Here is a 16,359-nt window from a genome sequence, read left to right as displayed (position 1 = left end):
ATCTCATAGGGACTAAGCCCTATTCGGGAGTGTACAGTCGCCCTAGTTGACAGTAATGCCAGAGGCAAAGCGTCAGGCCACGAAAGACCAGTCGTAGCCTGAATCTTCGCTAACTTTAGTTTAAGGGTGCCATTGTACCCCTCAACCAATCCAGCTGACTGGGGATGATTGGCGCTATGGAATTTCTGATTAATTCCAAGGCCCTTACACACGCTCTTCATCACACTTCCAACGAACTCACTTCCATTATCTGACCACACAACTCTAGGCATTCCATACCGAGGAAAGAATTCCTTCAGTAGGATTTTCGCGGTAGACAAAGCAGTATTATCTTTGAGGGGATAGGCCTCAATCCATCGGGAGAATGCGCACACCACAACCAAAACGTATTTCAGGTTATTGCATCGCTCCATATGGATGAAGTCCAATTGGATCACCTCAAAGGGATACGAAGGAGGAGCAAAACTGCCAGGGGGAGTTGGGGTTCCTTTGCCAGGATTGTACATTAGACACACCATACAATTCTTCACCAGACGTTCAGCACACTTTGTAATGCCATCATTCTTCCACACATCGGCCAACAACTTGCAAATGCCTTTCGCGCTAATATGTGCTAACCCATGTGCCATTGTCACAACGGCCAGCACATACGCATCAGGCAACATCCATCTTTTCTGATCCGACAAATCAATCCAACAACCATTCGCATCCAACTTTCCCGTACTTTCTTTCCACTTCATCTTTTCAGTCTCAGTGGCCTCATTCTGAATTGCTTTCACACTCTCAAAAGTATCTACACACATACTTGATTCTGTAGGCCACCTAACCGAACTCGTCACATACATTCGAGTACTAAGGTTCCGGGCAGTCTCCTTAGCAATCTCATCTGCAAACGCGTTACCACGACCAACATCATCCGTCACTTTACGATGCGCACTACATTTAACAATCGCAACTTGTGCAGGCAACGTCAATGCATCCAAAAGATCGTTCACAAGCTGGCCATGCTGTATTTTCGTGCCATGCGACGTCAAGAAACCACGCTCTCGCCACAATCGTCCAAAACTATGCGCTACACCGAAGGCATACTGGCTATCGGTGTACACATTCACACGTTTCCCTTTTGCTAACACACATGCTCTAGTAAGCGCAATCAGCTCTGCAGCTTGGGCAGAATTCTGACTCAATCTCGCAGTCTCAACAACAGTGTTCAATGTTACAACAGCATAAGCAATAGTCACATCGCCATTCGGCAACTTAAAACATGACCCATCCACATACAAAGTGCCGTCCGGATTTTCCAATGGGGTGTTTTTAAGGTCCACTCGACCCTTTGTTTCCTCTTCCGTCCGCAAGTAACAGTCATGTTCTGTTACTTCATCTGACTCTGCACTAATTGGTAACAAAGTTGCCGGATTTAGGACATTACAACGTTTTATCTGAATGTGGCTTGCCAGAAGCGTCAATTCGTACCCAGATAACCTCGCACTCGTCAAGTGCTGAGTTTTCGTACGATTCAACAGAGTATCGACTGCATGCGGAACCATCACCGTAAGCATATTATCCATGACCAATCCTGCTGATTGTCGGATGGAGACCGCAGCTGCCGCAGTTGCTCTCAAACAACTCGGCAATGCTCTAGCTACTGGGTCCAAGGTCGAGGAAAAATATGCACATGGACGCTGCTTACCACCAAAAGGTTGCGTTAAGACACTCAAAGCACAACCTTCCCTCTCGTGAACATATAATGTAAACGGCTTGCTGTAGTCAGGAGTACCCAACACAGGAGCCGAACACAATGAATCACGCAATTCAGAAAAACTTTTCTGACATTGTTCCGTCCATGGTAAAGGAGTTGAAACATCCTTGCACGTAAGAGCCACCAATGGTTTCGCTAGCAATGAAAAATTAGGAATCCATTGCCTGCAGTACGACGTGATACCTAGAAAGGCACGCACATCTCTCTGGGTTTTTGGCACAGCCATTCGCGCAATCGCTGCAATTCTCTCTGGGGTCAACCGCCTTCCCTCCTTTGACAATAAGTGACCAAGATAGGTCACTTCTTGACAACAATATTGGAGTTTAGAAGGTGACACCTTGTGATTTAACTCGCAGAGATGTTGCAGCAGCGACACCGTAGCAATTTTGCAAATGTCCTGAGTATCAGCAGCCACCAATAAGTCGTCGACGTATTGGATTAAGGCCGCACCAACCGGCAACCTAAACGCATCCAGTTGACCCTTCAAGGCTTGACTGTAAATCGATGGACTTTCACAGTAGCCCTGAGGAGCGCGTTTGAACCGGAAGCTACGCCCACCGAGAGAGAAACCGAAAAGGTCCCTGCTCTCTTCGGCAATCGGGATGCTGAAAAACGCATTTTTCAAATCAATCACCGAAAACCATGATGCAGTAGCTGGAATCAGAGTCAGTAGCGCCGTGATGTCAGGCACAACAGGAAATTGAGGAACCACAATTTTATTTACCTCCCGTAAATCGATAACAAAACGATAAACAGGCGGTTTTGTAGGATCAGTACGTTTAAGAATGGGTAGTACAGGGCTGTTGCACACGTTTCCCCGAGTCTCCTCAATAACATCTTTCTCGATCAAATCATAAATGATCGCTAACAGTGCTCGTTCACCCTCAAGGGAGATACGATATTGGGGAATACGTGGCAGTCGCACATTAGCTTTCAACTGAACAACATAAGGGGAGATATCAAGTAGGCCCACATCATTTGGACCCGTCGCCCACAAAGACACAGGAAGAGAATTCAATTCCGGTGGAAGCCTATCGAGAGACAAATACATAGGAGAGACAACCCTCTCTCCTAACGTAAGCTTTACACCCGCAGGAGAACAATACAATGTTGCATACAAACGTTTAAGCAAATCCAGACCCAAAAGATTTTCGCCACAACCAGTGGTCAAAATCAACGGAGCTTCGAGCTCACGTGGCCCAATTTGAAGGGGCAAAGGGCGTGAAACTGGATTGCTAACGGGGGCGCCAGAGAATCCAACGGAAACATTTGTTAAGCCAGACAAAGGTGCGCCAGGGAGTTTCGAATGCATAATAGAACTTTTCGCTGCACCAGTGTCCAACAGAAAAGGCTCAACGACGCCCGATGTAGCAACTGCGACGTAAGGCCCTCTCTGATCAACCGGAACTGATACCACTCCCTCCTTTTGTCTTTGGCTGTCCTAGTAATTTCTGTCGTCAGTTCCCTGATCGACGTAATAATCGTCTACATTGTACTGCGCAGATCGTCCTTGCGATGATCCACGTTGATCGAAACAATTATTAGAACTAGATGAATTGTCTGAGCGATCATTTTGAGCACCACGACCTCTACCACGTGATGCCTGCTGTGCACCACCACGGCCTCCTTTGGACGAATTACCACTATTACGTTCATTCAGAGCAGGACAATTGAATTTGATGTGTCCCTCTTGTCTACAATAAGCACATTGATTATACCCTAACGAGGATCTTTGGAAAGAGGAATCGTTACGCGACTGCGATCTATTCGATTGAGACTGCGACCTATTCTGTTGAGGCGCATTCTGATTGGAACGCGGTGGATACGCTTGTTGCAACAACACTTTAGTTTTCAGCTCTTTTGTCTTTTTGTCAGCACGGTCATTCTCTTCTTTCTCCCTATTTTCGTAATATTGTGCCGTAGCCAATATCTGAGCTGAAGTAGAAACGGCCCATGCACTTTCCGAATTCTTTAATTTATAGCTCAAATCGGGCAACAAGTTCGACACAAATTTATCCACAAACAACCTCTGTCCACCCTCAGTACCCATATCCTGTCCACTATGATCAATGAATGCTTCTTCAAACCTCGTAAAGAAGTCGGAAACACTCTCATCTTTCTTTTGTTTACAAGCTGACAACTTGTCCCAATTTACCCTTGTAGCTGGCATAAGCGTTTTCATTAACGTAATAATTCTTTGAGGGAGAGCAGTAATCAATTGATCGGGCTTAGTAGCAGCCACATGTCCAGCATCTGCCGCTGTAATGGCAGCCCAATCACCACCTAATTCATTTGCGTGATCTTGGTGACGGATCTTAGCCCATACCGGCTGCGGTACGACGTTGCCAAACAACATATCGATATCGGCAAGATTCATCACCGTAGCATCTACGAGCTGCGATAATTCCTTATAATACCCAGTAGGATTTTTACGAGGATCGGGCAAAGATTGCTTCACCTGAAGCACTTCCGATCGTTTCCATGGAAGGTGTATCCATACTCTCTCAAAATGTGCCGGTACTGGATGGGCAGCATTAGTATTATCAGCTGGTACCCAAACCGGCGGAACTTCGCGCATGGGATATTGGCCAGACTCGTCTTGTTTTTCAATATCCTCAACAAACAGTGCATGAGGAATGGGAGCGGGACGAAGGGATAGCAACTGCTCAATAGCTCGTCGGACATTAGTATCTACTATCAGTCCGGTTGCGAACTGAAGCCGGAGGTTAGACAGGGCGGTCAGCACCTCGTCAGGCGCATTAGCCGCTATCTGGTCATGTAGCAACTTACACATTTCGTCAAACACATATCTCTGAGTTGGTATGTTGAATTGACTAAACGTTTCAAGAACAACTCGGGGTGGATTTCTCTGCGGATTGTCCATCCAACCCATCGCCATATTATATAGCGCAACGCGTTCCCTGTTACCAGGAAGCTGGCTACGTCTCTGAGGACCATCAGAACCAGCAGACCCAAAAACAGGTCCAAGCGACTGAAAAAAACTTGGTGCAATAGGAGAATTACGACTACGAGTAGAGGGAGAGAGATAAGACACAGGACTAACAAGAGAAGGAGTGGAAACAGTATCAACAACGGGGGTTAACAACACAGGAGCAGTAGCGGGAGCAGGAGTATGTGGAAGCGGAGGAGCAGTAGGAATAGAAACAGACGAAGGAGCAGGAACAGTCGGAGGAACGGGTGCAGGTTGAGGAACTGGTGGAGGAACAATAGGTGGAAGAACAGGTACGGCAGGGACCACAGGAGCTGCGGTACCCTGTACGTACGGAGGTGGCGACTTCATAAGATAGGACATTAAAGGATCCTCAACTGCCTCTTCCTTCTTATCCGACTCCATAGGTAAAGCAGGATAACATTTATCTATGGTCATACGCTGTAATCTCTCAAACACTTCCTTATCCTTATCCTCCTTATCACGCTGAAACTGCTCAGCTTTCTTTACAATGGTAGCAACATTATCTCGCTGACTACGTTTATTTTGTCTGATTTCTTTCTGTCGGGCTTCTTTGCGCCACAACCGAAAGGCATCAAACATGGCCGGCCTTGATTTACGTTCGAACAACTTCATCTCTAGGTTATCTAAGATCGACGCCTCGAAGCTACCGTGAGGTGGCCAACGAAGATCGCCATCTTTCTTTGTATATTTAATCCAATAATCGTTAAAAGCAATCGGGCCTAGCCCATGTTTGCTATATAAGTCATAAGTAGGAGTTCCAACTGGAGGTATCGGACACGAGTCCTCCAGCAGGGAATCCGCACCACAAGGTCTGAAACAACTAAATAAAGTACTGCGACCAGGCATCTTGCACACTAGCCGAGTTTCACAAACTTCAAGGGTTACGGGATTTACCAAATCCCAGCAAAGAACAAAACCCTCGGTTTTTGGCGGCTGCAGTCGTCAAACAAATACAACAACAAAGTACGCTAGCAAAGTGTCACCGACAAAAACACTCACACAGCGTGCACAACAAAGACACTTGCTAAAGTGTCAACAACCAAGGACTATGGGAGCGACCCACAAATACTTAACTCAAAGATCGATGGCGTCACCAGGAAGGCCCGTCTATCGTCTCGCTCTACCAAGGTCTACGCCAGGCGCCAAAACAGGTCTACAGTCAGGGCAGCAGTCCGTCGCAGCCGTCAGGAGGCGGGAATCTTCGCGGGAAAAGTCTTCGGGCCACTTATTTCGACAACAGGATCGATGAAGCGGGGTGCACCTTCCCTCGGAGATTTCACACGAAGTTCCTCACGATCGTCGGGCTTGGACTGGTACCACTGATGCAGCCCCACGTTGGGCGCCAACTGAAGGACTGGGTTCTTTTGGACCCAGCGGTGCCAGGGCACAACACCTGAAACCTTCGTGGGTAACCTGCTCCGGCGTACAAGTCACAGAGACACGGGACACTTCCTCTGACGTCAAAGATTCAAGGTTTATTTGCTGCAGGGAAAACAGAAGTCACAGGAAGTACATCGAGTGTAGTTCGGGGAGACTGCTTCAAATTGGTTCTGTGGATCGCTCCTTTTATACAGTTTTTACCCATAAGACAACATGGTACACAAAAGTTTACAACCCGGTTCCCACCATCATCCCCCAGAGGGGTCGCTTTGGTCGTTTTCAAACACATGAGGTCCGGATCATAAGTGCGGAAACATTTGGCGGTTCCCAACTGTAAAAACCCATCTTCCCACCATTAGCAAATTCCAATCAGCAGTAAAGTAGATCGGAAATAGGAATGAAGACAGGTGCAAAGGAAGACGGAGACAGTGGGGAGATCGGAAAGGGTGTAAAAAGGGGAGGTGTCGGAAAGCACGAGATACAGGCATCAAAGGGACGTGCCTAATGAGATGCACGGCTGAGACAATAAGCCTGTGAGGCAAGATGAGCCTCGAGCGGCGCCACCTGCCTTACAGTAGCATCCCCCTCGTCATAAAGACACTTACAACGAACATGTGTCTTCCGCAAATATCTTGGGAGTCCCAGGGTCGCGAAGCGGACAGCGTCCGTTCGCTGACTACTTGAGGGCAAGAGACAAAATGGATGCCGTATCTAAGATGGAACCCGTGGGTACAGATGAAAAACCCACATAACAAACGAACGGTTTAAGTTAGCACAGCGAAACTGCGCATACTTACTAAACTCGTCATTTGCGGTTCATAGATACCAGACTCGACCATATTCGTGCGAGTCGAAAACACCACTTACAATTGTCACGGAACCTCACTTCCCTTTGAGGTACCCGTGCATTCCCCTGTACCCAGCATTCATGAACATCATGCCCATCTCAAGGCGGTGTTGGTGGCAGCCCGTAACAGCTTGGCGAGTGCTCAATCTTCCCAGAAACGCTTTGCTGATAGGAAGAGATCACCAGCACCTGAATATGGGGTGGGAGACAGGGTGTGGCTTTCCACTAGGCACATACATTTGAAAGGGGAAAACAAGCTGAAACCTAAGTATGTGGGGCCTTACAGCATAGTGGAGGTTATTAACCCTATGGCTATGAGATTGTCCCTCCCTGATTCCTGGAAGATACATCCCGTATTTCATGTTTCCCTCCTCCTTCCTTGTCCTGATGGTGCAAGACTACTGGATAGGCCACTTCCTATTGACATTGATGGGCAGGAGGAATATGAGGTGCTGGCTATCCTTGACTCCCGTATGGTTAGGGGTAGGATCCAATACTTGGTTGGGTGGAAGGGTTACGGACCTGAGGAAAGAACGTGGGAGCCTTTGGCCAATCTGAATTGTCCTGAGTTGGTCGCGCAATTCCATGAAAAGTATCCTGGGAAGCCCGGACGACCGCCGGGACGGCAGTCCTCGAGAGGGGGTTCTGTGGCGATTTTGATATCACGAGGACAGTATTCCAGGTATGCAGAGAAATCAGGAAGAATCACGGTAACTACAAGTCCCAGACTGCCCTGGGATTTTCTAGTGGGATATAAGCACTTCCTTTCCAAGGGGAAAGTGCTTGTCAATTAATCCTGTTGGAGAATCAAGGAGGGCGGATGGTATTCCCCGCCGGATCCCAGCGAGAAGAGCACAGCCTTTTTGGAAGCCTGTTTGTCCTGACTTCAAGTGCCTGAATACCGGCTGGTATTGTAACCCCATTCTGATTGTTTGTGAGAAAAGCGCGGGCTCGCCTTTTCTCTACTTGTCCTGAAAGCTTTGGAAACTGGATACTTTGTTTCTGCTAAATAGTAAGTGTAGCCGCGATGTTCTTGTGAGGCGCGAGACGCTTCTGATTTAACACGCGAGAAATGTAACAGTGTTTCTATTTCTGTAAGCGACCGGATTTTGGACGCGCTCAGGGAAAAACACTGTTAGTTTGTAGCAAGGTTTTTGTGTAGTTAAGCAGGTACTGAATCTCCGGAGTATAATCGCCTGCTCTTTGTATTCGAGACATTTGTAGCGCTGCAAAGCCAACGTTATTATTTCTTTGTGCCAGAGACACTGTATCTTTTTGTGGATAATCCTGCCCCAGTATTGTGAAGGAAACAATAAGAAGGGAGCACGAGTGAAAGAGAAGTAACTTTCTTGAAGGGGACTAGTGCTGTGAAGAGGCACGTGTTTTGGTATTAGCCTCCTGAACCTGCATTTGTTTTGGACTTTCTTTTATCGGCATCAGTGAGATAAGTCTGGGATTACACTGGAAATAAAGGAAGGGAATAGAGGAATCCTGGTGAGTGAAGAAAGGCACACGCACAATACAGGAAAAACAGGGGTCAGTGAGTATATGAGTAATTGTGTGTTTTGTCATCCCACTTGCAGCCTTGAAGGTATACTAGACCCAGCCCAAAGAGTAAATCAAGTCCCAGAGAGAAGTCGGGGGAACACACCTTCATCCTCTTTCCCTTTTTTCCTCTGGGGTGCGGAGTCTGACAGAGTAGTATATATTCTCTGCTGGGTTCCGTATTGTGAGGAAATAAGGGACTTAGCGTCAGATATCGTCTCTGCTTGGCCACAGGACAAGGTTAGTGGTGTTCTTGGAGCTTACACTACTGCCAATCTCGACATTCAGCATGAGATAGCAGCTCAGCATGAGTTAGCAGTCCAACATGAGATAGTAGCTCAGCATGAAATGGCAGTCCAGCATGAGATAGCAGTCCAGCATGAGATAGCAGTCCAACATGAGATAGCTGTCCAGCATGAGATAGCGGCTCAGCATGAGATAGCAGTCCAACATGAGATAGCTGTCCAGCATGAGATAGCGGCTCAGCATGAGATAGCAGCTCAGCATGAGATAGCAGTCCAGGATGAGATAGCAGCTCAACATGAGATAGCAGTCCAGCATGAGGTAGCAGTCCAACATGAGATAGCAGTCCAGCGTGAGACAGCAGTCCAACATGAGATAGCAGTCCAGCATGAGATAGTGGTTCAGCATGGGAGAGCAGCTTAGCATGGGATAGCAGTCCAGCATGAGATAGCAGACCAGCATAAGATAGCAGCTCAGCATGAGAGAGCAGCTCAGCATGAGATAGCAGTCCAGCATGAGATAGCAGACCAGCATGAGATAGCAGTCCAGCATGAGTTGGCAGTCAGCATGAGATAGCAGTCCAGCATGAGTTAGCAGTTCAGCATGAGATAGCAGTCCAGCATGAGTTATCAGTTCAGCATGAGATAGCAGTCCAGCATGAGATAGCAATTCAGCATGAGAGAGCAGCTCAGCATGAGATAGCAGCTCACCATGAGATAGCAGTCCAGCATGAGATAGCAGTTCAGCATGGGATAGCAGCTCAGCATGAGATAGCAGTCCAGCATGAGATAGCAGATCATCATGAGGTAGCAGTCCAGCTAGAGATAGCAGTTCAGTATGAGATAGCAGCTCAGCACGAGACAGCAGTTCAGCATGAGATAGCAGTCCAGCATGAGATAGCAGTCCAGCATGAGTTAGCAGTTCAGCATGAGATAGCAGTCCTGCATAAGTTAGCAGTTCAGCATGAGATAGCAGTCCAGCATGAGATAGCAATTCAGCATGAGAGAGCAGCTCAGCATGAGATAGCAGCTCACCATGAGATAGCAGTCCAGCATGAGATAGCAGTTCAGCATTAGATAGCAGCTCAGCATGAGATAGCAGTCCAGCATGAGATAGCAGTTCAGCATGAGATAGCAGCTCAGCATGAGATAGCTGTCCAGCATGAGATAGCGGTTCAGCATGAGATACCAGTCCAGCATGAAATAGCAGATCAGCATGAGGTAGCAGTCCAGCTAGAGATAGCAGTTCAGTATGAGATAGCAACTCAGCACCAGATTGCAGTCCAGCCTGAGATAGCAGTCCAGCATGAGATAGCAATTCAGCATGAGATAGCAGCTCAGCATGAGTTAGCAGTCCAACATGAGATAGTAGCTCAGCATGAAATGGCAGTCCAGCATGAGATAGCATTCCAGCATGAGATAGCAGTCCAACATGAGATAGTAGCTCAGCATGAGATAGCAGTCCAGCATGAGATAGCAATTCAGCATGAGATAGCAACTCAGCATGAGTTAGCAGTCCAACATGAGATAGTAGCTCAGCATGAAATGGCAGTCCAACATGAGATAGCTGTCCAGCATGAGATAGCGGCTCAGCATGAGATAGCAGCTCAGCATGAAATAGCAGCTCAGCATGAGATAGAAGTCCAGCATGAGATAGCGGTTCAGCATGAGCTAACAGCTCAGCATGAGATTGCAGCTCAGCATGAGATAGAAGTCCAGCATGAAATAGCAGCTCAGCATGAGATAGAAGTCCAGCATGAGATAGCGGCTCAGCATGAGATAGCAGTCTAGCATGAGATAGCGGCTCAGCATGAGATAGCAGTCCAGCCTCCAACTAACAACCTCAGTGCCTGGAACCCAATCACCACTGAAGACACCATTCGCCTCATGAACTCAATCCACTCTGGCTCGCCTTCTAACCCCTGTCCCCACCACATCTTCAACAAAGCTGACTCCATCATCGCACCCCAACTCCGCGATGTCATCAACTGCTCTTTCAACTCTGCCACCTTCCCAGAAAGCTGGAAACACGCCGAACTCAGCGCCCTTCTGAAAAAACCCACAGCAGACCCCTCTGAACTGAAAAACTACCGACCCATATTCCTCCTCCCTTTCCCGGCCAAAGTCATTGAGAAAGCCGTCAACAGCCAGCTCGCCGCCTTCATTGAATCCAACAACTCCCTTGATCCATCTCAATCCGGATTTCGAGCCAAACACAGCACCGAAACCGCCCTCATTGCAGCGACTGACGACATCCGAGCACTCCTGGACAATGGAGAAACAGTGGCCCTCATCCTCCTCGACCTTTCCGCCGCTTTCGACACAGTCTGCCACAGCACCCTTATACATCGCCTCAGCAACATCGGCATACAAGGAAAAGCCTTGGACTGGATCATCTCATTCCTCGCTGGGAGAACTCAAAGAGTCGGACTTCCCCCATTCTACTCAGAGGCCACCGAAGTCATCTGCGGCGTACCTCAAGGATCCTCACTCAGTCCCACCCTCTTCAACGTCTACATGAGTCCTCTCGCCTCCATAGCGCGTCAACACAACCTCAACATCATCTCTTACGCCGATGATACCCAGCTAATCCTTTCCCTCACCAAAGACCCCAACACAGCCAAAACCAATCTTCATGAAGGCATGAAAGAAGTAGCCGAATGGATGAATCAGAGCCGCCTAAAACTCAACGCAGACAAAACGGCGTTGCTCATCCTAGGATCTTCCCCCTCAGCTTGGGACGACTCTTGGTGGCCCTCCGCTCTGGGCACAGCACCCACACCCACAGACCACGCACGTAACCTTGGCTTCATTCTAGACTCCACTCTCTCGATGTCCAGACAAGTCAACGCCGTCTCATCCTCATGCTTCAACGTCCTTCGCATTCTCAAAAAGATCTTCCGCTGGATCCCCCTCGAGACAAGAAAGACTGTCACCCATGCACTGGTCACGAGTCGACTGGATTATGGCAACACACTTTACGCTGGAATCACAACAAAATTACAGAAAAAACTCCAGCGCATCCAAAACGCGTCAGCGAGACTCATATTAGACATCCCGTGTCAAGATCACATCACCGGTCATCTAAAAGACCTCCACTGGCTTCCTGTCAACAAAAGAATTACTTTCCGCCTTTTCACCCACGCACACAAAGCCCTCTACAATCTAGGACCCGAATGCCTCAACACTCGACTGTCCTTCTAAAAACCCACCCGCCAACTAAGATCGTCCAATCAAGCCCTCGCCGCAGTCCCGCGCATCCGGAAATCCACCATGGGTGGCAGATCCTTCTCCTTCATGGCTGCCAAGACCTGGAACTCACTCCCCACCCACCTCCGCCTTACTCAGAACCACATCTCCTTCAGAAAAGAACTGAAAACCTGGCTATTCGACAAATAATGAACCCCTTCCCCAAGCGCCTTGAGACCCTCTGGGTGAGTAGTGCGCTATACAAATGCCCGAACTTGAACTTGAACATGATAGTGGCTCAGCATGAGATAGCAGTCCAGCATGAGACAGCGACTCAGCATGAGATAGCAGTCCAGCATGAGATTGCAGCTCAGCATGAGATAGCAGTCCAGCATGAGATAGCGGCTCAGCATGAGTAGCAGTCCAGCATGAAATAGCAGTTCAGCATGAGATAGCAGCTCAGCATGAGATAGAAGTCCAGCATGAGATAGCGGCTCAGCATGAGATAGCAGTCAAGCATGAGATAGCGGCTCAGCATGAGATAGCAGCCCAGCATGGCAGGCGGCCTCAGCGTCCATGGTCACTGCCAGCTGCATGCATTGCTTTTGGCAGGAAGGATGGAACGTGTGTGCTCAAGAAACAGCCCCTCATGGTGCGGCATCCCACATGGAATACAATACTGCCGTCAGCGTATGGAATCAGCCTGTGTCACTCCACTATGTGCACACTGCCACAATGACCTGTCACCTTTCACAAATTAGGGTTGCACGAGAAATGACATTTACCAGGATCCCTTTTTGAACAACTGCTATTTTGTTTTCTTAAAAGGCATGGTTGCATCTTTCTTTTTTCTGTTACAGCTACCACTTGTGTGTATTCCAGGGATGCAGATGTATCTGCACTGTGTATCAGGGGCGCAGCTACCTTTGGTGCAGCCGGTGCAGTTCACCGGAGCCCAAGGGGTGGGCGGGTTTCCAGGAAGCCCTGCACCAGCTGATGTTATTTCAGAGAGTTCCTGTTCTGATTTGTTTTTTTAGGCAGAGTGCATGCCAAGGCTTGGCTTCGTTTACTTCTTTGGGGTGGTGGTACAGAGTGAGTGGAGAAGAAGGGAACAAGAAGGAAAAGAGAGGAAAGACATGAAAGAACAGGAGAGGAAGGCAAGGAAAGGTGACAGAATGGGAGAAGGAAATAAGAATGAGTCACAAAAAGAAAGGAGATACGGATGAGAAGAGTGAGCAAAGAAAAAAGAGTTGCAAGGAACAAAAAATAAGGAGAAGAGGAAGGAAGGAGATGAGGATGAGTGACAGACAGAAGAAGGAAGGAGGTAGAGAGGAGAGCATTACATGGACGACATAGAAAAGAGCAGAGGGGGTGGAGATAGGGAGGAGAAAAGGAAAGATGAGTAGAATGGGGTACTATGAGACCCCTAAACTACATTAAGGTTGCAGGTACAGTGACACCGGGATCCTCAGTTGTGATGGGCAAGCTGCACCTCATGTATAACTGTATTTTATTACTGGTTGGGAGCGAGTTTCCAGGCTGTGTCACTGAATGTCTTTTATGGGGTACACTTATTTTAGGCATACAGACACACTGTGGTACAAACACTTACACACACCAGGGTTTCAAGCATGGGCACGGTGCACATTGAATTATTACAGTCTAGTCAGTGACATATTGCACATTGTCAGCTGGGCATGCAGTTTTCATGGTAGTTTCTCCTGCACTGTGTGAAGCCTCAGTTCTGTGTCTCTGGTCATATCAAGGAGATGTGCTAGCTCCCCGAATCTATAAATCTTGCATGCGTTTGCACCTGTGCGCGCACACACATAAAGACACACACTTAATCCAGAAACATACTACACTGCATGCATTTCTCAGCATGGAATGTAGGGGGAGCTATTTTGTGTCACCAACACAAACCCCACTCGGTGAGTCCATAAATGGTCCTGATGCTGCTGCTACCCAACCCAATGGACCCATCCTAGGTTGCTTTGTTCCATGTTCCTTCATAGTATTAGATGAAATGCCAGTTTTAGCTTCAATCACCAACCCATAACCACCAGCAGTATAACAGAGAGCTGTGTAGCTTGAATGGGTCAATGCCATTAGTCAGTCAATATTTACATGTGTCCCCTAGTTCTCACTGCACTGACACTAACCGCTGTTTTCCTCTTCCTGTCCACAGATGCATCGCACACTCACCTTATGCCGGAAAAGTCATCCTCGCTGTGGACTTCATCGTATTCTGCCTCCGCCTCATGCACATTTTCACTCTGAGCAAGGTGCTCGGGCCCAAGATCATCATGATGCAGAGGATGGTGAGAACTCCTGTTCCTCTACTCAATATCCCAACTTCTCATTATTCCAATTCACAGCGTCATCAAAAGCCCACATGTATTTTTGCATTGCACCAGCACTCGCACAATGAACAGTGTCGCAGATACATTTACTTATTTATTTAACACCTTCCATGCGTCGGACAGCGCCCGGCCAGCCGACGTCACGGGTGGTGTGTGTGGAGGAAGGCCGGGGGCCAGTCGAACCCCACCCCCTCATTATTCCGCCAGCATCGCGGCTTAATTCACGCCGCGGATAATGATTTTATGCAACGCATAGCACCGATAGGCAGGAGACTCCTTTACATAGAAGGACCAGATACAATTTGAAGTGGCATGGTGGGCAAAAATATGATAAGTTGGAATTCTACCCCGAATGGTTGCCAGTGGCTAGACAAATATTCCTTCCATCTCCTTTTGTGTGTTTGTTGTAAGAGTAAATCCAGACTTGGGTCCCGTGCTCACTGTCCCACTGGAGCCAAGCTGCACCCGACTGAAGAGCCCCAATCAGGCTCATATCGGTCCTGGGTTGCTTCTATTCCACTTCAGGGAAGACCCAGCCAACCTGTTCAGGCTGGACTGTTCCCATTGGAGAAGGATCAATAGTGATTTGCATGTGGTGGGGTCTAAACAGAGGTGGCTCTGTGGGCAAAAAACAACAGATTGTAATGTTGCCACGTGCGATTGCCAGAGGTTAGACCTATTGCAAGCTTTCCTTCCATCGCCTTTTGTGGGTGTGATAGAAAAACAAGATACATGTTGTACAGGAAACATCACATAACAATAAAGTAGCAGTATTTAATGGGATAGTAGATTGATTTAGTCTGAAAAGACATTGTCCTAATGAGTAGATTTTCAGATGTTTACAAAAAGACATTAATGAGAGTTTTTCTCATAGGTCCACTCAGAGTGGCACCTGGGATGTTGACTGGCATGTCAATCAGCTTTCTGCTTCCAGTGTTGACTTGAAAGTTGCATGAAAACCAGTTGGTGCTGCAATGCACAAAATGTCCAATAATGTATGCAGAGCTGACATTGGGCAAACATCCATTGAAACCAGAGCTAACCACAACCTATTAAAGTTATATGAAACTCTTGAAAAAACTGATATACTTTTCTCTATCGCTTAAAATGCAGCAGAAAACACCTCTCCCATCCACTAGTAATAGCATAGTAGTAAGATGCAGACACAGACTGTGCCTTCAGAAAGAGGTCACTTTTGACCCTGCAAGAAGGGTTTTTCACCAAAATATCAAGTTGTAAATATCGTCTTACCATAATATAATTACCTTTAAATAGTGATATCAAAAATATTGTAGACTGAAATTTAGAAGGTAAGATTATTATTGCTTTGTTTTGCATTTAATAGAGTTGTTAAAAGCATAATTGTTTATAATTTAGATGTCTGTATGTTAGAAATCGGGTCTCTAGTTAGCAGAGGTATGCACCCTGCCCAAATAGGGACCACAATCCTAGTCAGGGGGCGTCACAACACAACTTAAATTATCCTGTGCCCACCCTCTGGTAGCTTGGCACAGGGCAGGCAGGCTTAATTTAGAAGGCAGATGTAAAGTATTTGTGCAATAACTCATACAGTAACACAGTGAAAATACTACAAAAAAACTCTACCTCACGTTACAATAATAGATTATGATTTTATAAATAAAACAAGACTAAAACAACAAAAACCCATCAAGTAGAAGTCGAAATATGATAGAATAAATGTGACAATGGCGTAAAGAAGTAATAGGCGCTTAAGGGGGTTATCTGGTCAGGCTAGACCGAGGCACATCCAAAAGTTCAGGTCAACTGCGATGGAGCGCAGGCTGGATACAGGGACCCACCTGGGCCCACTGAACCAAAGCTTTGATGAGGATGCAAGGTGCAACCAAGGCCATGCATCAATATCGAGCCACGCAGTGGACGAGAATCATCGGTTTTCACCAAGCAACTGTGGGGACGCATAGGTTACTAGTGTGAGGCGGCGGGTCGTGATGCAACGTATAGCTGTTTCTCCTGCACTAGCCGATACATTGATCATAAGGGCAATAGGCTGGTTCGGGGGGAAATGTGCAGGGTCCACT

At 47.4% G+C, this 16,359-nt stretch overlaps 1 protein-coding gene across 2 annotated transcripts in view; it reads left to right on the top strand.

Annotated features, from left to right (window-relative positions):
- LOC147693338 (transient receptor potential cation channel subfamily M member 2-like) overlaps positions 1–16,359 on the top strand; it is a 623,295-nt gene that overhangs the window by 396,597 nt on the left and 210,339 nt on the right. For both annotated transcript variants that reach the window (XM_086933675.1, XM_086933674.1), the window contains exon 21: positions 14,125–14,257. In XM_086933675.1, the coding sequence (XP_086789801.1) occupies positions 14,125–14,257 (133 nt within the window). The remainder of the gene's footprint in view (positions 1–14,124; positions 14,258–16,359) is intronic.

This window comes from Lissotriton vulgaris, chromosome 8, assembly GCF_964263255.1.
Source record: "Lissotriton vulgaris chromosome 8, aLisVul1.2, whole genome shotgun sequence".
In the NCBI taxonomy this organism is placed as follows: Eukaryota; Metazoa; Chordata; class Amphibia; order Caudata; family Salamandridae; genus Lissotriton; species Lissotriton vulgaris.
The sequence above is the reverse complement of the archived record's forward strand: the minus strand, read 5'-3'. Positions and strand labels throughout refer to the sequence as shown.